The sequence below is a fragment of the Sceloporus occidentalis genome, unplaced genomic scaffold (genome assembly GCF_023333645.1).
Source record: "Sceloporus occidentalis isolate IW3139 unplaced genomic scaffold, rSceOcc1.0.p SCAF_18, whole genome shotgun sequence".
Lineage (NCBI taxonomy): Eukaryota > Metazoa > Chordata > Lepidosauria > Squamata > Phrynosomatidae > Sceloporus > Sceloporus occidentalis.
The window spans coordinates 15,578,611-15,602,805 of record NW_028316998.1 but is presented as its reverse complement, the minus strand read 5'-3'; the positions used below and the strand labels follow the sequence as shown (position 1 = coordinate 15,602,805).

General features: G+C 37.9%; 1 protein-coding gene across 1 annotated transcript in view; it reads left to right on the top strand.

Annotated features, from left to right (window-relative positions):
- Positions 1 to 247: 247 nt before the first annotated feature.
- LOC149302702 (glucose-fructose oxidoreductase domain-containing protein 1) overlaps positions 248 to 24,195 on the top strand; it is a 37,040-nt gene continuing 13,092 nt past the window's right edge. The window contains exon 1 of the mRNA XM_089482281.1: positions 248 to 500. Coding sequence (XP_089338407.1) covers positions 248 to 500 — 253 coding nt within the window. The remainder of the gene's footprint in view (positions 501 to 24,195) is intronic.

Genomic DNA, 24,195 nt, shown 5'->3' with positions numbered 1-24,195 from the left:
GGGGGCAGCGTGCCTGGCATGAACCGGACATGGATTTGGCTTTGAGACGCCAGATTGTGCCCCCCCAGCCAGAGAGGTGAGGGGGGCATGAAGAAGGGGCATTAGCCACCGCTCTGTCTGCTTTTTTTGATTGAAGGGTGGCCATCGCTTGCAGGGTTTTGCATTCCGCATGAGGCAGCAGCAGTCGTTCTATTGCACCTTGTCATTGTGCTTGCTGCAAGAAGCCTGCTTCTTACTCTGATCAGCCATGCTGCCCGGGGTCGGGGTATTCGGCACCAGTCTTACATCCAGGGTGATCATCCCTTTACTGAAAGACGAAGGATTCTCGGTGAAGGCTTTATGGGGAAGGACACAGGAGGAGGCTGAGGAGCTGGCCAAGGAAATGAATGTCCCTTTCTATACCAACCGCATAGACGACGTGCTCTTACACCAAGACGTGGACCTGGTTTGCATCAATCTGCCACCTCCTCTCACCAAGCAGATCGCCGTCAAAACCCTGGGTGAGTGAATTGTACCTGGCTGCACTGCAGGCACCATCAACGAGTCCCCACGGTGCTCACATCCCAGTGTGTGTCCCCAGCACACCCACTATAACTGCTGGTACAGCTGCTGGCACGGGGGGGGGGGGGGGGTATTCTTTAGAACAGGTTATTCGGTTTCTGGGTGGGCTATGAGAAGTGGGACATGACTGTCTGGGATGCTGTCAGCATGTGTAGGCAGAAGAGGACATCCTGCTGTCACCTATGGGGCTGTCACTTTGCTGTGTTTTCTTTTCAATATTTATTTCATGTATGTATATATATATAGATATATATATATATATATATATGTGATATTGTATATATATTTCTATATTTGTTTATTTTTTTCATAGCGCTTTATCTCTTTCCTGTATCATGTGTTACACTGGCCAAGTTATATAGCTCACTTTGCTTTGTCGCTCAATGGGCATTATAATTTAACTCACGTGGGGACCTGTAGTCTCATGTGCCAAATAAACACAACATGTCACATATGGGTAAATTACAGTCATGGCTGATGTTTATCATGTGACCTGCCTGGATGGTGAGCTAAACTAATTTAATAATGCTTTTAATGTGTTTAGGGCCTTGTGTCTGCTAATATTCATACTCCTCTAAGGGTAGGACAAAGTCTTTGGAAACCAGAATTGTAATAGTATTTTTGAATAAAAATGTTAAATTGCTTAATACATTTTGTAGCACATTGGGGACTGAATTTATAAACATACACTACGCAGAGTTTATGGTCTTTTCATTATCATTGTTGGTGGCAGGTGCATAAAATAGGGAATGGTGACTATAAAAAAATATATTGGAAAAATGGTTTGCAGAGTATTTTACTCTGAGATCTCTAAAACCCCTGTTTGCTGTGAACCCACAGTATGTTCACTAAACAGCTGGTCCTCGGCTGAAATGCATTTTCTTTAACTGATTTAATTTAAAGGGTGAGTACTGCAGTCGCAGCTTTTAGCATAACTAAAAGACCCCCAGTGGGCAGGGGTCTAGTAGGACCCCCTGTGGGCATGTGTGGAAAGCGCCCCCATTAATTTCAGTGGGAGCTTTTCCCTGCCAATGACTGGCTGCTTAAACTCCGAAATTGTTAAACCATGGAGGAGAAGTGGGTGCTACGTAAACGTAGATAACATTTTTGTAAAGAGGACTTATATCCTTATGGATGATGAATTACCACAGCCAAGTATAACATCTTATATTCATATGTCTGAACAGACTCCTGTCCGCAGTGTTCCCTGAGCAGTGCTGGAGCTCTATTGAGGCAAGTATATCATGTGCAAGGAGACTTGTTCTGCCAAACACATCTCCTGCATGGAAAGTAGCCAGGGACAGGAGAAGGGGCAAATTCATATGGGAGATTTTTCAAAATCCCTCCATACATTTGCAAGGGGGAACCACGAGAACGAGACCATACAGTTAACATATGCATATGATGGCTGGAGTGCCCCTTTAAATCATTGTACGCTTATATATTTGGTAGCAGATGTGCCCTAGAAAGAGATACAATGTTATTGACCAGCACACCTTATGGCTTGCATTTTCACAGCCATGTAGTAGATCATTTGGAACTCATCATGTCATATTCTCCTAAAATATTAGAGAAGTGGTGTAATTTTTTTTGCATATTTCTTATTAACAAGAACAAGATTTTTGTAGGTAACCTAATTTCAGGAATTTCTAGGTAGTCGCCTTTCTACGGTCAAAATCTTGTTGTGGATAAGAGGAATGCAGAAATTATTCTACGCTCATGGCCCTGAAAACAGCTACCAATTGTGTGTAGTAAAACCTTTAACCCTCCGTAATGCGCATCCACCAGAAATTCCAGCCTTTCCACATTGCTTGAAGGTGCTTTAGATGTCTGACCTACTGTGGCTGCTTTGTAGGTAAAAGGAAGTGTTTACTCTTCATTCTAACTCCTTTGTTGTTATTTGATGTCCCAGCCTGTTTCACTCTAAACCCTTATTAACTATGCATTATGGGAATTGCAATACATATCATTTTTTTGTGGGGAGGGGGGTGAGGCTCGTTATTGAAAAAGGTCAAAGCATTGGCGACAGTCAGCAAACCTTGTCGTTTGTCTTGTATTATTTCTGTGTTGGTTTTTAGATCTAAAGTTCAGATACATGGGTGAGTCAGTTATTGCATTTTTTTTACAATGCACTGTGTTCTCATATAGGGTTCAAAATTGTATGTAGAATTTAGTTATGCAGATTTGCAGGTTTTTAGAAACCTGATTTCTACACTGGCTAGGAAGCCATGCTATTCCTATAGCCATAGCATAAACACATTCATAGTACTGTTGAAGCAGGAACCGCTGTATATAATAAGGCATGTTGTCGTATAGTGTAAGTAATGTGCTACATGCCACTTTTACTGCATGGACAGTTTGTATTTTCATTTATAAGTCTTGTTCAGGAATGAGAGAAGGCTGTCAGGAACAGCTAATACATGAGGAGAGGGTTATGAGTTCATAGCCTTTGGCAAACAGCTGCCCAGAGCAAACCAATTTGTGCCAGCCCCAGCAGTAAATGTCATGAGATACTGCACAAGATACTGTGTTCATTATCAAGGCATACTTATTATTATTATTAATCAAAGTTCTGCTTAAATGTAATGCTTATTTTATCTTAGTATGTCAACACCAATTCAAGTGGTTGTCATTGCAATTTGAAAGATTACATTCCAGTATCCCCAGTTCTGCAAGGCATACACAAAATATTAATTGTGCTGTTTTTTTCACTTGTGTTCATGTAAAAACACCTCTTCGTTTGTGTTAAAGGTAGCTGTTGTTGCATCATCCCAGAGCCGTGGTTAGCTCCTTTTGCACCCGAGGCAAGAATGGAAAATTGTGCCTCCCAGCTATTTTTTTACAGAGGTTATTTTATTTACACTGCCCTTATACACTGCCTTTATACACACCTGCCCATAAACACACACACATATATCCATACACTGCCCTTACACACACCTGCCCATTAACGTGCATATACACATACACTTCCGTTACACACGACTGCCCATACATGCTGCATACAACGTCTTATCCCGGCGCATAGTGATTAGGGAGCACGGAAGCTGAGGCCTAAAGTGACAGACCTCGCGCTCCCTAATGCTAGGTCGGTTAGAGGGGGATCGTGATTTCCCCAACCAACCCTGCTCATCAGACATCTCTTCCCAGACCAGCGCTTATGGTTCCAAGATGCGCACTGCCTACAGGGGTGCCCGATGAGCAGGGCTGTTTGGGGAGATCACAACCTTGCAGCTGCCTCAGCACTCCCCTGAGGACCAGCCCAGGGGAGGCAGCCTCTCCGCTCGCCCCCTCCCCTATAAATGCATTACTTTTTGGGGGGCTTCATGGGGAATCACATTGCTGGCAGCAATCCTTTACATTTCCTATCTTACATTTCCACATGCTGGGAAGACTTGTTTGGGTGCACCTATATAGCTTTCAGAACCCATGCTGACTGGTTGAAACATATTAAGTGTGTAGCGCAATTAAATGTAAAACATAGATTTTTCAGATTCAGATAGAATTTTGAATATGTCCCATTCTAGGCCACATTTAGCTTAGAGGTTTGCAATTGGACATTTTTTCCCAGAAAACTCTTTAACATATATATATATATATATATATATATATATATATACCGTATATATATAGCTCTTACTCACTGAATGTTTTAGACTGACTTTTCCAAGGGCGTGTATCAGCCACATTTCTAAAACAAAAAAATTCTGTCCAAAGTTCAGATTGTCTTATTGACTACCCTATCAGAGGTTAACTGTGAACCTTAAGTACAATTACGTTGCTATTCTAAGGGTGTTCTGTCTGACATTTGACATGATACGTTGATATTGATGATTTGTTTAACTAAATAGGCCAGTTAACAAAAGGTGGCCCAGTGATTAGCCATGTTAAGAACACCAAATACGGAATAGGCAATGCATTTACTTTGCTTTAGTGCTCTGAAAAAGCCATGAAATAATTATCGAGTTGTTTATTAATCTAGTTAACTAGTAACATTAATTAGTTAGTATTTTATATCAACAAAGTATCTGCATGTTGGACATCCAGTTCCTGGTGGATGGTGTGGGGAAGTGAATTGTCAGTATTTGTGGTAGAAGGAATCTTGGTGGCATGGCCTTGGCAGGAAATGTCACATAAATAGGGATGGTAAAATATAAATGAAGAGGTAGGCTCTCTAAGGACAGGCTGAAGCTTATGGCAAGGTCATGCTTGGCCTTTAACCAGTCTTTGGCTTCCTGTTTCATTTAAATGTGACGCTAATCAGTTTCCTTCCTTCACTATTGTCCTTCATATTGTGTTTTGGGGGCACAGAATAAATGGTTAGTTATTTCACTTATTATAAAGTTGGTGTCATTTTAATGGAGAAATAATTCCTTTTTTTACTTAAAAAATTAAGCAAATGCTAGGTGTGATGCTTAATTGAAAATGTTAAAGAGGGAGCTGTTTTTAAAAAATAATATAAATTTTAAGGTACAGTAATGGTCATACACAAGCAAAGTTATGTAATTTACCTCTTTAGTACTGCAGTACTTTTTCTACTGTCTTGGTGCTCCAGGTGGAAAACAGAGTTCAAGTGGCATTTCTTGAGATCTGTGCCTGAAATAGTCCTGGAAAAAAGGTGAAACCAGTGGCATTTGGTTTGAAAATATTTGAGAAAAACAGACAAACTTCAAAGAAGTGCACTTACACTAATACTTTTCTCTGTGAACCCCGTAATTACTTGAAATTTGCCCATGGTGCGCTGAAAGCTTTATAAGCCATTAGTACATACTGTTAATGGTGAGGTGTACGTCAATAGGTGTAGGACTAAGGGCTTAATGGAAGAATTTCACATGTAAGAATGACAACTATTATAGATTTTTATCGCTATGGAGTAAGAAAACAAAAATAAAAACGGTAAAAGAAAAAGGAGAAGTAACGGCCTATATCAGCATGACAAGTATTGCTTATGAAACAAAAGATTCAAATTTGTATCATGACTCTTGCATGTGTTGGATTTGTTTTGTATATACCTTGGGAGTTTCCATCATGTACAACCAAGGGTCCCGTGTGTAATAAAACATACGTGGTCGGTCGAGTTTTCTTATATTGACATATTGAGTTAAGAAGGGTTTGAACTCCGGGGAGTGTTTTTTTTCCCCAAGATCTAGCAACTATGGTTTTCCCTTCTATGCATATTGTGATAATTTGTTTTTGGTTTTTTTTGCTTGGATCAGGAATTGTGGTGGAAAAATATTCAATAAAGCTAATTAGTGCATTTCCACCATATATGTGCCATTATATATATATATCTATATATATTTTTTTTCTTTTTATAAGTCATTTTAAAAAAAAAACTGTGACGTTTTACTATTCTGTATTTTATTATTTGCAGAACCCTTATATTTTAGCAGAAAAAAAAGTTAATAATGATGATGATGATGGCAGATATAAAAGACCAGCACGTTTTAAACCAGAGTGGCATCCTGTTATTTTTAGACAGAAGACAAGAAAAACTGATGTTTTATATCTATATATCCACTGACCCTACGTGGCTGCTAAGAAACACATGAAAAGAACATTGTATGAACCCATTTGTTTGGTTTTACTCACCCCAAACCTTTTTTGAATCTAGGAAGCTGCTTTTGCTCCATTTAAATCAGTAAAATTGAGTAAACTACGAATCCAGGCTCCACAATAAAAGCTCAAGGTTACGCGTACCAATATATCCATGATACAACCTTTCATTAATTTAACTCAGGTGTTATAATTATTTTTGTAGACAGTACCATAAGACACCAACCAGTATGGGAAGCAAAAGGCAAACTGGTTTATTTATATCCACAAGGATTATTCTCATGAACTATAAAGGCATTTTAATACCTCTTTGTTTTCTCTACAAGTGAAGGTAATTCCAGTAATTATTTCAGCTAATATTGTATCCCCTCCTGACACAGAAAAGCTAATTTTACCTCTGCTTTATGCCAGAGTAAATGTTTTTTTTCTCCAATACGTTAAAATACTATTGCGTATTAAGCAGCATCACATTACATGGGCCATTGATTGCTCTGTGTGGCCTTGAATATCATCCGTCAGAGCTAGCTTTGGTGTGTAGTCAATAAAGGTGACAGATGCTAGTTAACTAATGTGTTAAAGTATAGTGACCAAATGTCATAAATATAATGCTAATCATACAAATATTAGTGTGTTTATTTTGATATATAACATGCTAAGAACTATAAATTGACCCTGATTCTGCTGTTATGTATACAGACCCCATAAATAACTCACAGATCTACCTATGCATTATGCAGGGCCAGCTCAGTCCTTCCTGCCAGAGGAGCTCATTGGGGTTGGTCATTCATAATACATTTAGGAACCATGCTTGTAGAGCAAGATGACATGTTTCAAGCAAAAGATCACTGTACCCTGATGTGACTTTGCTCTCAATATCTTTACCTCCTGACAAGTAATAGTTTATAATAATAGTTTGGTTACCGCAATTGGTGAATCACTACAAAGAACCTTTTTTGATGGACTGTTAATAATTAATAATATTTCAAGAGTCTCTGGGTTAGGTAATTTATTGCCACCACGCATAATGGTTCGAATCTGCTGTAGGTTCCATTTTATTACATACTAAGCATGCAACATTTACAGTATATTGTGCCTAGATAGAGTTCTAGAGCAGAGCTTTCCGGATCGTACCGTGTACCCATCTGCTCAGACAGTGCTGCGTTGTAGTTGTTCTTTTAACAACATTGTAGATCTAGTTCCTGTGAAGTGAGTCGAGATGTTATGTTTGCTTTTGCTTTCATTATAATGTGCATACTAAAACAAATATTGTCACATGGGTCCTGGGAGGAGTTATGTGAAATTTAAACGTTTACTTTTTCGTCGGTGAAATAAAGAAAAAAACAAAGTGCCTCAACTTTACAATTGAAAATGAATGAACAGATAAATATATAAATTAAAGGCTATGTATGAGTGAAGAACATTTGTAAAAAGTGATTTTTGACACAAAAGCAATATACTTTACATTAGATGAGGATGTGAATAGAATTAAGGGACTTTTCAGACCCAAACCTTAAGTGGATCTGTGCCGTTTCCCAGGTAATACATTTTACAGCTCTATGGGCTAACTGAGATGATAAATAAGCTGTAAGTACATATTTAAAACCTTAACCGTGGGACGGATAGCTTCTTTTTTTTTTCTACGTTATGCACAGAAGCACACAAACTCAACTCTTATACATCAAACTGGAGAGATTAGACATTAGTGGACAGTGGCATATGTACTTCAATCACTCAATTTCATATACCGAAATGCAAATTACAATGGCTTGGCTTTAAATATGTCAGCTAAACACAGAAAACCTGTAATGAAGAAACCGGCACCTTTAGGGCAGGGTGACATGAGGTTGTGGGGGCAAGTTGAGGTCAAATGCTGTATTAAAAATATATGAAGGTTAGAAGTTATGTAAAAAAAATAAAGGTTATGTAACATAAGTTGCGCTCGGGCCTGCACTTTTTTACTGTCTCACGCTGCCTCGCGGGTGGCTCACGCTGCGCTATTGATGGGAATTTTAGTTATATATAGCGGAGTTATGAGGGCGTCTGTTCACTTACTAAGCAAACCACTAAGTTGTCTGCACCAACATTGAGTCTGGTGAGCAGCAGCGAGGCAGGTGAGCTGAAGACGGCATGGAAGAGCTGATGAAAATGCGACCTCCTGCCCGCCCGTATTTGTATATTTTTTATTTCAATATAGGTTGTGGCTTTTATTGGGGTAAAGTTACCCTATAACAAATGGCATGAAGGTGTAAAGTGACGCCTGCTGGCTTTTAGGGTGGTTGGCAAGTTGCTTAAATTCATTTTTGGGGGCTCTGGGTATGAGCCAAGAGCTTGTATATAGTTATATATATATGTTATGAAGTCATTGAATGGTTACTTTGAAGATTATTGTTTGTTGGTAAACTAAATAAAAGATCACAGCCTGTTTTATCCAAAGTTTTGCTGTCATTGGTTTTTATTTAATGGGTTTGTGTCCCTTACAACCTCATGGTACTGTACCATAACGAACACATTTTATACACTGGTTCTATTTTTTTAAGCTAGAATAGGGTATGCTTTGTCGTTTGCCAGGAAGTGTGTTTGACATTTAAAATAAGGTTACTTCATGTTAACAGTTTTTTGTAATTAAAGGAAGCCAGGGGCTGGTGAACTTCCTTATACATTTCCTGCACCGAATAACTTAAGATAATGTCCTAATTTAGTGTTATAGCGGACCTCCTAAAAACGTCTTATTTCACTCTGAAGCTTGACAAATTAAAACAAGGATGTTGTGTGTAATTATATATATATATATATATATATATATATATATATAATATATATTGGTACTGCAAATTCTATACATTTATAATTTTTTTCAAATTGTTAGCTCAAGTTACATACAAGACATTCCAGACAGTAGCATTTTGAGAACTTAATTTAAGGGGTGGTACTTTTAATGTTTTGTGGCTTGGGCATTATAATGAATGTACTCACAAGTGGGAAAAGCTTGTTTAGCTTGTATCACATAGGGGTATAATACAAAATACATAAGGTACATCGCTTGCCGTGATTGGCTGTTGTTGTATACTAGGTAGAGGGGTAGTCTTATACGGCGAGTATAGCCCAAACTCTATATTTTAACTTGAAAAGTTGGGGGCCGTCTTATACGCCCAGTCGTCTTATACGCCGGAAAATACGGTATATATATATATATATATATATATATATATATACATACTAGCTCTATCGTTTCCAGCATTCTAGCATTCATCGTATGTCGAAAGCTGCCTAAAGCTTCAGTCCCATGTGATCTGATGTTTGTGGGTAATGAAAGAGTGAAGCATGTGGAATTCAGCTCATGGGACAATGTAATTAAGGCAGTTGCAAGTCTTGATGTATATGGATGTATACATCAAATCTGCTTTCAGGCGTTTTTTGCTCACTGCCAAGTGTGCCACTGTGAAGAAGGCATGATGTATCAGCTAAACCCAATATTTTGCATAGGTTCTCCTTCGTTATTAATAATCTATTCTAATCAAATATATTATAATCTTTTCCCTATGTAGCTAATAAAATCATTAAGATCATTCTGGAGTTAATGTACAAATGTTGGCTATAATGATATACCATCTCTTAAAGCAGTGGTGTGCAACACACAGAGTTCCTGCTGGTGCTAAACTACAATACCCATGAGGCTCTGCTATGTTTGTGGGTTGCTAAGCATCTTGAGAAGTATGTTTTTACAGCAGCTGGAAGGACATTTATTACTATATATGAGAATGTTAAAAGTGTGCTGACCTCAAGGCTCTTGAAATATTGACCCCTTAACAGTCCATTACAAATATCATGTCACCTGCAAATGCATCTTCTGTATTAAAATCATTATTTGTCATTACTGATTCTGTTGTAGTCATGTCCCTATGATGGCCACCAGACAGTTCTAGTAATGGCCCTTATGTAAAGCATTTTTGTGACCCTGATAATTTGCTCATTAGCTCTTAGAGTTGCCATGTCTGATTATTGTCCAGTGCTATCTTCTAGATGATCTGGAAAAAGTAAAGAATGACAGCAAATTATAAATGTCTTACCTTTTGCAACATGTGTTTCTTAAATTATCGATGCAGTGTAAGATACTTACCTGTATTATGTTATCACTCAGTTAATGACAAAGTATAAGGAGGATGAAGCTAATAAGCATCCTCTGCATTATCACAACCATAGACTGTAAGCTCCTCTGAGCAGTGCCCTCCTTGCCTGTTGTACATCATTTTGTTATGTTATTTACTATACTAATTGTTATGACCTGTCTACCATTTGTAAAGCACTGTGGAATATGATGGTGCTATATAAAATAATAAATAATAATACTAAAAAGGATGTTTGACCTCTTTATCCTCTTTATATGTGTTTATGAGAAGCAATAGAAGATCCCAGCAGATCCTTTTCAATTTATTCCCATTGATTCAATCCTGAATATAACATAATGTGGAAAACCTCATAACCCTTTCAAGGAATTACAATATTCAAATAAATGTTTGGAGGCCAAAAAAACCCTGACATTTTCTCTAATGGACATTTCCTTAAAAGCCATTGCCTAATATGATCAGGCAGTGAGTAGCTCACAGTAAGCACTTTAAGGCATTTCCAGTAACTTGTTCATTGGTGGGATGCATTGCTTGGCTGTGTTTAAGATTTTTTGTTCTCAGATCATAGTTTGTATTCACAGATAATTAATCTGCTAGACAGAGGCTACATTCCCCATGTTGGATTAATATAATGTTTTGGAGTCTGTTGTCTGGACAGTGAAAGTGCATAGACGCACAGAAATAGTATTAGATATAAATATATACATAGATTAAGTGATGGAAATTTCCACTAGTCCATAGTAGACAAGTTGAATAGTTTATATTATATATAGTATAGTTATAGCATTGTTATTATAGTATTATAGTATAGTTACAGTATTATAGTTATATATAGATATATTGTATATATATTATAGTGGATTTGTAAGATTTCCTACATGGACTACTTGTTTCTTACTGGTATGCCTGAGCTGTCTAAACAGCCGAGAGTCCATAAAAGATGCCAGCCACGCTGGATACAAATAAAATCGCCAAAGTAGTATAAAATCCAAAAACGTTATTCCGCCATAGATTCCGTTAAGACTGCTTAGGAAAAATCGTGTAGTTACGAAATACATTAAATGTTAGCTTCAGTGCTCTGCTTCTGTGACTTCTCATGGTCTATTGTCTGGATAAAGCTTTTTTTTTTATTTATACTATATTGGCTCCTGAACCATATGTATCCAGAGAGGCTGACATCTTCTAAGTTAAGTTTGGGGGCAAACAAGGGGGCGATGGTGGCTAATTCTGTGCCAGCAGCTGCACTGACCTCTATCACCCCTTCCATATACCCTCCTCCAGAGCTTAGCTATAGCCATGTCTAGGTATTTTCCCTGTATATGTGTATTAAAATGTGCCATTGTGTGTTAGAAAATACCAATACAGCTTTCATACTTCAAATTGTGATACATGTTTGGGAAACAAAATTGTAACTTAAAGTATTAGTCATAAGAAACCAATTCTTCACCACAAAGTTTCACATCTCCCACACCTATTACAGCTACCCATGTGAAATACAGGTAGTAGCTTGTACTCTAGGTGTGGGAAAACTCTTCATTTCTCTGGCACAAAGAACTACAGTTTTTCAAAACGTGTATGTATATGTTAATGGTAAACCTGCATGAGATATACACTGTATGGACAGAAGTACCGGGACACCTGATCTTTACACCAACAGGGACTTCACATTTTAAATATATAAACATTAATATGTAGTTGGTCCCTCCGCTTTCCACAAGATTTTGGTTCTGTGGGTATTTTTGCCCATTTGAAAAGGGCATTACCCAAACTGTTCCCACAACAGAAACATAATATTGGAAGCATAACATTGAAACATAGCATTGTCCAAAAACATCTTAGTATGTTCCCTACAGCATACCAAGACATGTGGGGAGGCCCTTTTCTATTCCAGCATGTTTGTGCCCCAGTGCACAAAGCAAGGTCCATAAAAACATGGTTGGATGAGTTTAGTGTGGAAGAACGGGGCTGGTCCGCACAGAGACCTGACCTGAACCCCATGGAACACCTTTGGGATGAACTTGAACAGAGACTGAGAGCCAGGCATTCCATCCAACATCAGTACCTGCCCTCACAAATGCTCTACTGGATGAATGAGAGAGGAAGCTGTTAGGGAAAAGGGGAAACCTACTAATGTCTATGTATTTACAATGCAATGTCATAAAATCCCTGTTGGTGTAATGGTCAGGTGTCCCAATACTTTTGTCCATATATGATAGCGGCACACTAATTCACTCCAAAGGAATTTGCCTTGGTGCTTCCCACAATACCGACAGTTCTGGAACGGTGGTAGATAAAAAAAGATATTAACAGATACCATTTGTAACAACATTTCTTACATGGTTCGTTGATCCTGTATAGCAGGGCAGACACTTCATTTAATGTTACATAAAACAGTGGGGAAAATGTCTCTAGGGGAAAATGAAAGACATTTCTGTATGTCAGTATCAACACTTGCGTCAGACTTTTTCACTTATGAAGCACAGAAAGACTGATGTCCATTAATATTCATTACAAGCTGTTAGCTCTGTAATTCTACAGGAGAGCTCCAAAAATTGTGCTTTTAAGTTAGGTACTTTGAATGCAAATTATCCTTTATGTATATTCTTATACACAAGACTAATGTGAATGATTATGTCCACAATAGGGACATTGTCTCCCATAATTGTTCCCGCAATGTATCATAAACATTGAATAATTGTGAATAAGCAATCGTCTTGTTTTTGTTACCATCATTTCATACTAAGTTGCTTACTCCCAAAACTCAAACGTCAGTTGCTTGTATTTTAAACATTTCTCGTGGAAACGATTATTCTATGAGCTTTATAATATATTTAGGGTGGGCATGCTCTGGTAATAAAGATACTAGGGACTACCATTCCCATGATGCTCCACTGAGCAAATGTTTGAAGTGCTAATTCTTTGGGAGACAAGGGGCATGTTTTAGTTACAAAACAAATTAGGATAACAAAAGCCAGCAACTGAGCACACCACAACAAAGTAAAAATTCAGACAGATTGTTACCCAAAGTAAACTCCCAAACAAACAGGAACGTGGAATTATATTGCCTAGCAAGCTCTACAACCAATAAATGGCACTTCAAGTTATTCTTCTACTGATGCAAATCACCTGTATAGTCTGTTTGAGGAGGTCATTGCAAACATGGTATTAAGACCCATGCTGTAGGTTGAACAGCAAGCTCCAATGAAAGAATGCACCAAAAGTTATGTACATAGGTGCACCCACTAGAGCCCGGGTATATGTGGTCCAGTGCCCTAACCCCTGAGCCTTCACACAAAACATTCTACAAAGCCACATGGCACTATCCTATTCACATTGACGACACATCAGAATGTACTTTGCTGTTTGTTTGTCAAGATTTGTATTTTGGGGTTTTTTAAAGCAAAAGGAGCCAGATCTAGCAAATCAACTTATTGCCGTGATGCTTTCACTTCCCCCTTCAACCACCTGTACAAAGCCAAACAAAATCAAGAGGCACCAAGGAGGGTGGGTGGAAAACTCAACGGCTAGGAAAGGTTGGTAAAAGGCAACTGTCCTTAGGCTGCTCTAATCTGAACATTCTGTGCCACTGTTAGAAGCTGTTTTTTGTGCTTTGTAGTTCAGCACAAAGGTATACAGGCATACCCCACTTTATGGGCATTCACTTTATGAACACTCAAGAGTAAGGACATAGTTGCAGCACAACTATTCCCCTGCTTACATATGTTCGCTTTGCGAGAACAGACACTTAATGGCACAACACTTTGTCTTTTGAGTGATTCATGTTTTGGTGTGGAAATGCCCTGAATATTGTGGTGCAATACATAGATTGATAAGTGAAAAGAAGGTAGTGCTTTACTTTTAAGTACATTTTCATTTTACATCCTCTGAACCTCATTGTGTACATTAATGTGGGGTATCTCTGACTAGTTTATACAATGTTAAATGGATCTCGCTTTTTGTGCGCTTATTATGGGTCCTTTATTCTACCCATTGCCGCTTGCTTTAAATAGCTGCCTGGCCTGTTTTATATGACGAAGAAGGCACGTATGATATACTAGTTCACTTATTAATTACAACAGAGGGCAGTCTGGTGCAACTTCCTCTGTTTAATCTATTGATTTAGCATGCAGGACATATGTACATTTAGCTCTTGTGATGAAGGTGCCAGGTACTGAGAATGTTTTCCTTCCCCTGTGAAGGTCACAGTGGACAGTGCTATGGGGAGAATGCCCGAAAACAGATGTCTCTAGCCCTGCTGAATGGCTGGCCTGAGGGGAAAACACACATAAATAGTTGCCTGCACTGCATCTTTTTTATGAATTCAGACAGCAATTACATTTTTTGGCCATAATCTCCTAGGGCTAACAATTAAAATCGGTATTGTTTATCCCAGGCTGGTGTGTATACCAACGAGTTTAATCAGTATAATGGTGTATTCACTCAAGGGAAGGTCCTAATCAAGTTTATAAATAACATCTGTGCACACCTCATAGAAATAGTTATATTAAAAGCAATTAGATGTCAGTACAGCAGAAACGAATTCACTCTCCTTTTATGTTTTACCGTATATTCATGTGTTATCATTTTCGTTTGTCTGAAAGGAAATTGACATGTTCCATTATAGGATTCATAAAAGTTCTATAGACTGCAACATCTCATTGAATATCAATTATAATATAATACAGCTGAGGTTATCTATAACCATTTGAAAAGTGATCTTATCACCATAGCAACCAATAAAGTGTTTAGAAAAAGGCCTCTTTTCAAATGTAACCAAAAAAAGTCAAATTTTTTTCAATTTCTTTGAGGACAAATGTTTTCGTTTGTGCCATGAAATATTATGTTGCATTAAGGAAGCTGGGACAGAGACAAGGCCCAACCTCAGTACATACATATACAAATAAAATTTGATATAAATGCATTATAAACCTGCCTGGACTAGTTGCCACCAAGCGAGTTTCTGTCAGGATCAAGCGTTATCTTGCCACGTACTCAGTGGGACAGGCTTAGCTGATAAACTCCACAATAAAGTATATCCTTTATTGTTTTAAAATTATTCATAATCAGTCTTCTTTGAGTAGGATTTTTTTTTTAATTTAAAAACTCTTACTGCTATTACATGACCTCACCTTCAAGCTTACACCAGGTTTATAAGTCACCACTGTTCTGGTTATGATCATATACGTTTCTCATCTGAATGTTCAGATCATTGTATTATTTAGCACCATCATATTCTGCAGAGCTGTACGGTGGGTAAACACAACATAACAAGTAGTGTATGACATAACAATTTGACCTACAGAAACAAAAGGTAAGGAGGGTCCTGCTCAAACGAGCTTACAATCAAGAAGATGGAGCAGACACAGCTCAGAAATAAAGGATCCTATCAATATTATTGTTTAACTAGCCTTTATCAGATCCTCTTATTGTTTTGGGAAACAGGTAAACACAGTCAGAAACAGAGGCTCATTAGAATAACACAACAGATAACAACACAAAGCTACTATGCAAATGTGTCATTATGGACTGTCTTTCTAGAATGTACTGGAAACAAATGTAAAATTTCGAATTGACGAGCATGCACAATAGTTGTTTATTTACTTGTTTACTGTCATTATGACAGTCAGATGCCAAACAATAGTGGAGATAATACTAAATATTAAATTAAGGAAATTGCTATTTTTAGGAGATCTATGTAAAATGATTTAGGGAGGAGACCACATCTCAAGTGATGAAAACAATATGTAACTCAAGGAACATAATACTTATGATAATCACATTATATAGATGTAAATTTAAGTGGAAATGTTTTAATCTGATTATATGGTAGTGGCACCTCAGTTGTTTGCCTGACACCATACATTTTTGAATATTCATCAAGATATTGATTTGCCATATTAAAAAAGTAAAAAGGAGACACATGGCATACGATCCATACCTAGCTTGGGCTATAGCCAGGGCCATGCTTGCAAACATAGCCATCCTGAATGCTCTGACTGATGGTAGCTTTTGATATAAGAATTCCCTAATAGAAATGAAACGATACGATAAACACAAAATATGTATTGACTAAATTGCCTGACCGCAACAACGAATATCTGATATAACTCTCAATGGGGACCTTTCCACGGTAATACAATTAAAATCAGAGTGTTCTGTTGTTCAGTGAAATTCCCACTGTGTCACTAGCAATTTCTATGTTTACATTTCGACTACGAGATACACTTAGACAAACAAACAAGGCAATTTCAGCAACCCCTCTGCAGTAGGGTGTGTACCAATTCCATTCTGCAGCACTTGGAAACAGGAATTTCTGGAAAAGCGGGCCCAGCAATAGACATCAAGCTTTTTACGTACTGGTTTCTTTACCGGCCTACTGGCGAGGTCTACTAATTAGCCCTATAATGTCATCAATCCAAATTAATTCTTATATATTGATTTGCACAAATTATTTTGCATACATTGTGTGTCTTTGGAGCTATATGAATACAAACATTTTAAAGTTAATTGTGTAATATGTTTCTTAACAAGATTATTATTCTATTAAGGGTATTCTATAATATGTCAAGATATCATGGTTAGATGTAGGTAACAAGCTTATATATATATATACAGAATCTGGGAAGGAATGAGGGCTTTAAGGAAAATTATTTCCTTTTTGTTTCTTTTACCGTTTAATTTGGTATACATTGGGAAAGTATATCTATAATCTATGGATGGTTCTTAAAACTACAGTAGATGGAACCTGATGATGTCATAGTGAAATCAACTTGGAGTTGCTTTCAATTATTTATTATAATTGCTATTATTGTTGTTATCATTACTTTGCTTCCCTGTTTCGCCTACTAATCATGCAGTGAATTATTATTGCCTTGTAACTGTCTTGTGAGTGACCTGGTTTTTCTTTGTGCCGTAAATAAGTCTAATCATTTCTAACAAATTGTTTCATAAAAAGCATACATTTTCATGTCTACTCAATGAGCTGCTGTCTGTTCCAGTGTTTCATTTTGCTCTTGTTAAATGCCATAGGAATTTCTGGTGTGGTTGTCTGATTTGGCCTGTGACCCACATATAAGCCATCGGGACGGGAAACAGTTGAGCCTTGCGTTAATTGTTAGAGATTTTGGCTCATGTCCAGTTATGTTTATTTCGCTTCCTTGACAGTCTGATGCTATACAATAATTTCTGACCCAAAATGGTGCATATTTTGATTATTTTCATAAAAAAAAAAAAAAAAAGATCGGAAACACAAAGAGAAAGTAACCAGCAGCAGGTGGAAATTGCTTGCTTTGTCCTGAACAAAGCAGCATCCTGTAAGTAATTAAAGCTGGAAGAATGTGCATTTTTGTTTTCGTTCCAAAAAAAAAAAAATGTATTAATGGGCTGGCAAGTCCCACATTCTTACACATGACTAAGTCTAATTGAAAGGAAATCCAGTGCCTAGGCAAAAAGCAAGGTTGAATTAGATTGGGCAACTCAGTAATATTTACCACCATTGAAAATGCCGTATTAACGTATGAAACACCACCAATGCCACACAAAAAAATAATGGGAAAGTCCCATGGAATTTTTTTTTATTGTGCATAGCGTAATACCGTATTTGCTCGATTATAAGACGACCCTGATTATAAGACGACCCCCCAAAATCTGAATATTAACTTAGGAAAAAAGAAAAAGCCTGAATATAAGACGACCCTAAAGGAAAAAAGTTTTACCAGTAAATGTTAATTCATGTAAACTATTTTTTTTAATAAAAGCTATGATTGAGAAAAATATTTTTTTTGTTTTTATTTCTTGTATTTTCCAGCCTGTCCCCCAGTTACGCACATCTGCCCCCAGGCTTGCCACACCAATATGGCACTGTGGCCCATGATATGCCTTTTAACCCTCTATATGCCACTGTGCCCCATGGTATGCCTTTTGACCCCCTATATGCCACTCTGCCTCCAGAAATGCCTTATACCCCTATATCCCATTCTGGCATTTAGGGGGTTAAAATGCATATTATGGGGCAGAGTGGCATATAGGGAGGTATAAGGCATTTCAGGAGGCAGAGTGGCATTAAGGGAGTTAAAAGGCATTGTATAGAGCACTCTGCCTCCAGAAATGCCTTATACCCCTATATGCCACTCTGGCATTTAGGGGGTTAAAAGGCATATTATGGGGCAGAGTGGCATATAGGGAGGTATAAGGCATTTCAGGAGGCAGAGTGCTCTATTAAATGCCCCCTTAACGCCACTCCAGAAATGCCCTATGCCCCCATTTAACTAACACACACACACACACTCTCTCCCCCCCTCCCCTCCCCTCCCCTCTCTCCTCTCTCCCCTCTCTTACCGGTGCTTCCAGCCGGGGCAGCGGGTTGACGTCGCCTTCTGCTGCAGCCGGAAGGAGGTGGAGTTGGCAGCGGGGGTTTGTATGCGTCCGTCGCGTATACTTTCCCCGGCTGTCAGAGATCAGAGATCTCTGACAGTCGGGGAAGGTCTACGCGACGGACGCAGACAACCCCCGCTGCTAGCCACACCTCCTTCCGGCTGCAGCGGACGTTGTCTACGCGGATCGCGTAGACGTCAACCCGCTGCCCCGGCAATACAGCAGGAAGCACCGGTAAGTGTGTATGATGGGGGGGGGGTGAGACAGGAGGATCCAGGTCCCCTGCAGCGGTGCGGGGGATCTGGATCTTAGTCTCCTAATCAGACTCTATTTGAGGTCTGATTAGAAGACGACCCCGATTAGAAGACGAGGGGTATTTTTCAGAGCATTTGCTCTGAAAAAAACCTCGTCTTATAATCGAGCAAATACGGTATATATAGTTTTGCATTGACATTCTACAATTTTATAGGTTTTAATAAAAAACTACCTGTTATTTGACTACAAGAGAACATCAAACTATTTTGATTGTATATCTATTTGGGTTAACCCTATTGTGAGGCTCTTTCTCTTCCTTCGATAACAAATTGACAAAAAATGGGGTTAGATGTTTTTGTTCAAATATTTTTCCTTTATCTGCAGACCTGGAGGCTGCTATTGTCATTTGTGTGATATTTTGGGTCAGTTTCCCTGCTCAAGCACCACACTGAGGTGATTCTTCATGGCAATGGTAATGTTGTCTTGTCCATAGATTTTCATTTCTTATAGTGTCCAGTTGGCTAAGTAACATTGAGCCATTCTATTTTTTAGAGCCATTGTTGGTTAGATCAGAGATCTTCTTTCTAACGGTACATTTACATAATGGAGGTCTGTGTCTAGCTGGCTCAGCCAACATAGCATGCAGTACCAACAGCCCTGGAATGGATTGTAGCCTTGTTAGAAGTCACTTGAAAACAGCATGTTAAAATATGGGTTCTACACAAAAAGGGGGACTAGTTTAGCCTAGAACAGACAATGATAAAAAGCATTTAAACCATTCCTCCTATCTCCTTTGTTAAGAAAATTATGTATATTTCAACTACTTTTATTGGCTGCTTCAAAAGCAGAGCGCAGCATTTTTAGGAAGTGTTTTTTTCTCCAATGTATTCATGTTTGGCGAGGCTGTTTGGGGAAGTAAACTGCACCTTTAGAAAAAACCAACACGTACGGAACCTTCAACTACAGCCGGCTAATCTAGAGCCTGGCAATTAGCCAGACAGGCATTTTTAATAAATTGGGAAAAAATTTGAAGTTTAGCTGTAGATTGACCTTGGGGATTGCCTATTTGGAGCAAAAAAACTAAATGCATCTTTATTTGCATCAATACTCTGGCTTCACGTATGGTGCGTCTGACGTCAAGTAAGCTTAATTGAACCCTTTAGTGTCCAATCCTGCTAGGATGGCAACACTCAACTGTAGTGAACATCCATAGAAAAAAATATGTAAGCTTTCTTGCTCTTCTACATTAACTTACTTAGCACACTTTGCTTTAGGTGTCCTTCAGACAATACTAATATGACACCTACAGAAATTGGGGAAAAAAATGGTAGGAGTTGCCATTTAAATCTGATGTCTATCCGCACCTAAAAGCTGCTGTTCTTCTCAGTGCGACCAATCTCTAAAATTAAATGCATCATGGAGACAATGTGACTTTCAGAAAAGATGACATGAAAGCTATGTATGTTTTTTTGTTTTTTTTCATACAAAGTACAGTCGAGATGAGCAGAGGGAGCTGCTTCAGCTAATTTTAATTACTACTGTACATTAATGCTTTTGAGTCAGCATAGCTAGAATCACTACTAATCAGCTTGAAAGGGTTGCAAGTATTGTATTGGCAGCATATAACGCAGAATACAGATGCAATATTACATTTTGTCATTTGGTTGTGGCCCTGAATGATGAAGCACATCATGGCTTTGATAGAAACACTGATAGCCTAACATTCTTGTTCTATTATAATTCCACCCAACCCTTTGTTTTATTAGGAGACTTCGATGTTTACTACATGTCTTGAATTTGTTTATTTTAGGCGACCCACCCACCACATCGTAGCCATGTAGTTACACCTTTCATGTTTGAAATCATGATTGATATTGTGTAAGACTTTGTAAAGCGTTATTAAAGATCCTTAAAAAGCCACTAACGCACTACTTTAAAGATTAGAGCGTTCAGTATAAAGGCGGAGAAGGGTGTTTTTTTTTTTTTAAATACATGATTTAAAGAAGCATTTGTGCCCTTTTTAAGGATCACTAATACAAATTGCTTACTTGTTTCAGCCTTGTTCTTACAATATACTTTACTGTGATACTAACTTTCCTGCAGTGTCCAACTGGCATTCCAGGACACCAGCAAGGAGTGTTATGTATTTACAATAAATGCATGATATGGTCTTGATTAAGATAAATTATTCTATGGTACAGATCAACTTTAGTTTGGGTAAGAGAAAAAAAAACAACAAAATCACCGTTTCCATTCTGAATGGAGACTATACTTTATCTTCATATCCTGGCACCCAGCCAGCTGGGGACTAGCAACCAGTGGCATTCAAATATGATAAGTTATAAATGCGCTTCTAAAATAAACAACACAAAATAAAATATAAAATAAGCATCTAAGAAAACTACACCCCAATTATATTTTGTAGGCTAATTCTAATTGACACATATAAATACAATTATTTATGGTCATTAATAGTTGAGCAAGTGCAGGTAATTAAATTCTAAGTAATCTGGGCACTGCTGAGAAGTCGAGACTTGTAGACAACTGTGAAGTAAGCGTTACTGCACATTCATAATCCTTTCTCAGTGGGTGGATGATAAGATTCACACTGCCAGTTTGTTCCTCTACTTCTTATTGTCTACCTGTTTGTAGAGCAAGACAAACACAGCCATAGATACTACGAGGAAGAAATAATCTGATGATACTGTGATAACCGTCGGTTTTCAGAGAAGCTAGATGGTGGTGGAGATGTACAGGTCCCCACCACTGATGGTTCACAAGATCCAAAGAGATTTGTAATGAGATCCTACTGCCAGGCAGCCAAGTGCTTACAAAATTTGATGTTTTCCCTGTAAATCCAAATGGTTACTGAAATTAAATGGTTGCTTTTATTAGTAAAGCCAAGGTTGTTTTCAACGGTTGCTTGTTCTTTCAGCAGAATGTATGGAATTTCACTGGGAATGTGAAAAGGATAGACTTTTATAGTCATAAAACTCTGCTCAGGCAATCAAGAATGAAAAGAAATTCCACTCTAACATACTATGAACACTGTTCATAAATCAGTGTTTTAGCCATGTTTGAAAACCAGTTTTGCCCCAGTGAAATCTGTACAGTATCTTAGATATTTATAGCCTTCTGGCATGTACGTGTTTGGACAAATGTTTCCTTTCAACACTATGCATATATTGCATGGTCTTTACATTTCTTGTGTGATGATAAATAGTGATCTACCTGTCTAAGAATATCCCATCCATTTTAAGAGAAATCTCTCTTTAATGGAGAGAAAATGTAAATTTGAGTTATTTTGGTTTCAGAGGAATGCTTCTTGTTAATTCATAATGTGGATATAAGATAAGGATATATTATATGCCCATAAAAGTACAGTTGATCAATCTCAAAATATCACTGCCTCACTGTGAATCCCCTATATGTTCTCTTAAAGGGACACTGCGCCATCAAATTAATTTCAATTCATATGATAGCTGAGACATTCCTTACAAATGCAAAATCCCCCCTTATGCATTTGCCCCTTTAGCCACCCCAGATGTGTTCAGCTGAAGACATCTGTTACCACGTGATGTACTTACCACCAGTCAGCCCCAGTGCTACTTGGCAGGCATTTGAGGGGGTATAATGAGACCCTCTATGTGCCTAATAAGCACTCATTGATTTCTGGCAGCCATTCAGAGGAAAGTCAGACCATAAAGTTATTTTTGAGGTTTAATTACAAAGTACTTTAATATGCATTCATTGTCTGGGAGGCTGTCTGAGACACAGGAGTGTCCCATCTCTTCGCTATTCTAAATTTGTTAGTTGTATTAGAACTTTTTTTCCTTTTAATTTTACTATATATTTTAATACCATACTCATTTCATTTATTAATTTCATAAACATTTTGCTTCTAAACGTTATCTAAAACTGGATATACACACTTAAATTGTTTAGTAAACTGGTGAACTGATGTGTATATATCTTGTGACACAAGCTGAATCTGGACCAGCCCAGCCTTAGGCTGCAACAGAAGTAAAGTATGCTTAAAGGTTTGTACAGATGCTTGTGTGGACCAAAATGCTGAGGAAAAACACAGCTATAATCTTTGTGCAAAACAAAACCTTACATTTTTCTAAATACAGCCGTTAGCATGATTTCTTTAGCGTGAATTTGTCACGCTCTTAAGCCATCACGTTGGTGGCAGCATCCATCTTGGATATTCTGTTGTTTGAAAATCAACTTATAGTTAATACATGTAAATTGAATTAAAAAAACAAAGGTGTGAGCAGTCTGCTTTAAATTGAGCGTCCAATTACCCAGCTAGGGAGTGAAATCTTCAAGAACCATTTTTAGGGCTATTTTTACAAGGAACATTCAGGAAAGGCCTTTGAATGTTGGGAAAAAAACCCTGCAAATGTATTTGAGATTTATGTAAATGTTAGGCCTGTGCACCCATAGTTTGCAGAGCCAGCACTGGAGATGACTGGCGGTAGGTTTATGATGTGCATGGAGATGTGATCGACCAAACATATCTCCTGCATGAAAACGGCTGGGAACAGTCAAACATTGAGGACATCATGAAACTGTAAAGTGACATATGATGGGTGGACTGTGCCTTTAGCATATGTTTTAACAATACACCACGTTTAAGATAATATTCAAATATTCAAAAATTGACAGGGTAATATTGTGAAGCCAGACCATTTTATGTAGAATGAAGTTCAAACTCTAAACTTGAGGGAAGCATTTACAAGCCTGTATTCTCTATGTGGTAGGAAAATATAAAAGAATGCCAAATTAATGTTTTTGTTAATAGATGCTTACAGGGGGTTCTTCAGTCAACAGGCTGCTGGCTGGGTCTGTGAAGTCCATTGACACCAAGTAACTGAGAAACTCAGAAACTTCCAAGGAACTTTAATTGAAGTTCTCGTAGAAAACAGGAAAAGTTGACACTCTTGTGAGTTGCTTGTTGGTATCTGCTTAAAGCCAAAGAGAATGTGTCCGAGCCAGTAATGTTTTTGATACTTAAATCTTGATCTAAATATTATTAAATCCTGTTTACTGGTATTTAATAAAAAAAATACCATGTCATGGTCTCTGGCTTATTATCAGCGATAAGCTTATATTTTTACCAGCAGTCTGATAATATACAAGCTAGCTGCTCAGTGCTATACTTAATTGGGATAATAGATGCAGAGCACACTCCAGGACTGCAGAAAGTATTGAAAAAAAACAGCAATGAATAATTCATATGGAAGAGTAGCGAATAGTTTTAATAATTGAAATATCTTACATTTCTATTGCTCCGCACAGAAAGCATGAAATGGTTTTTCAG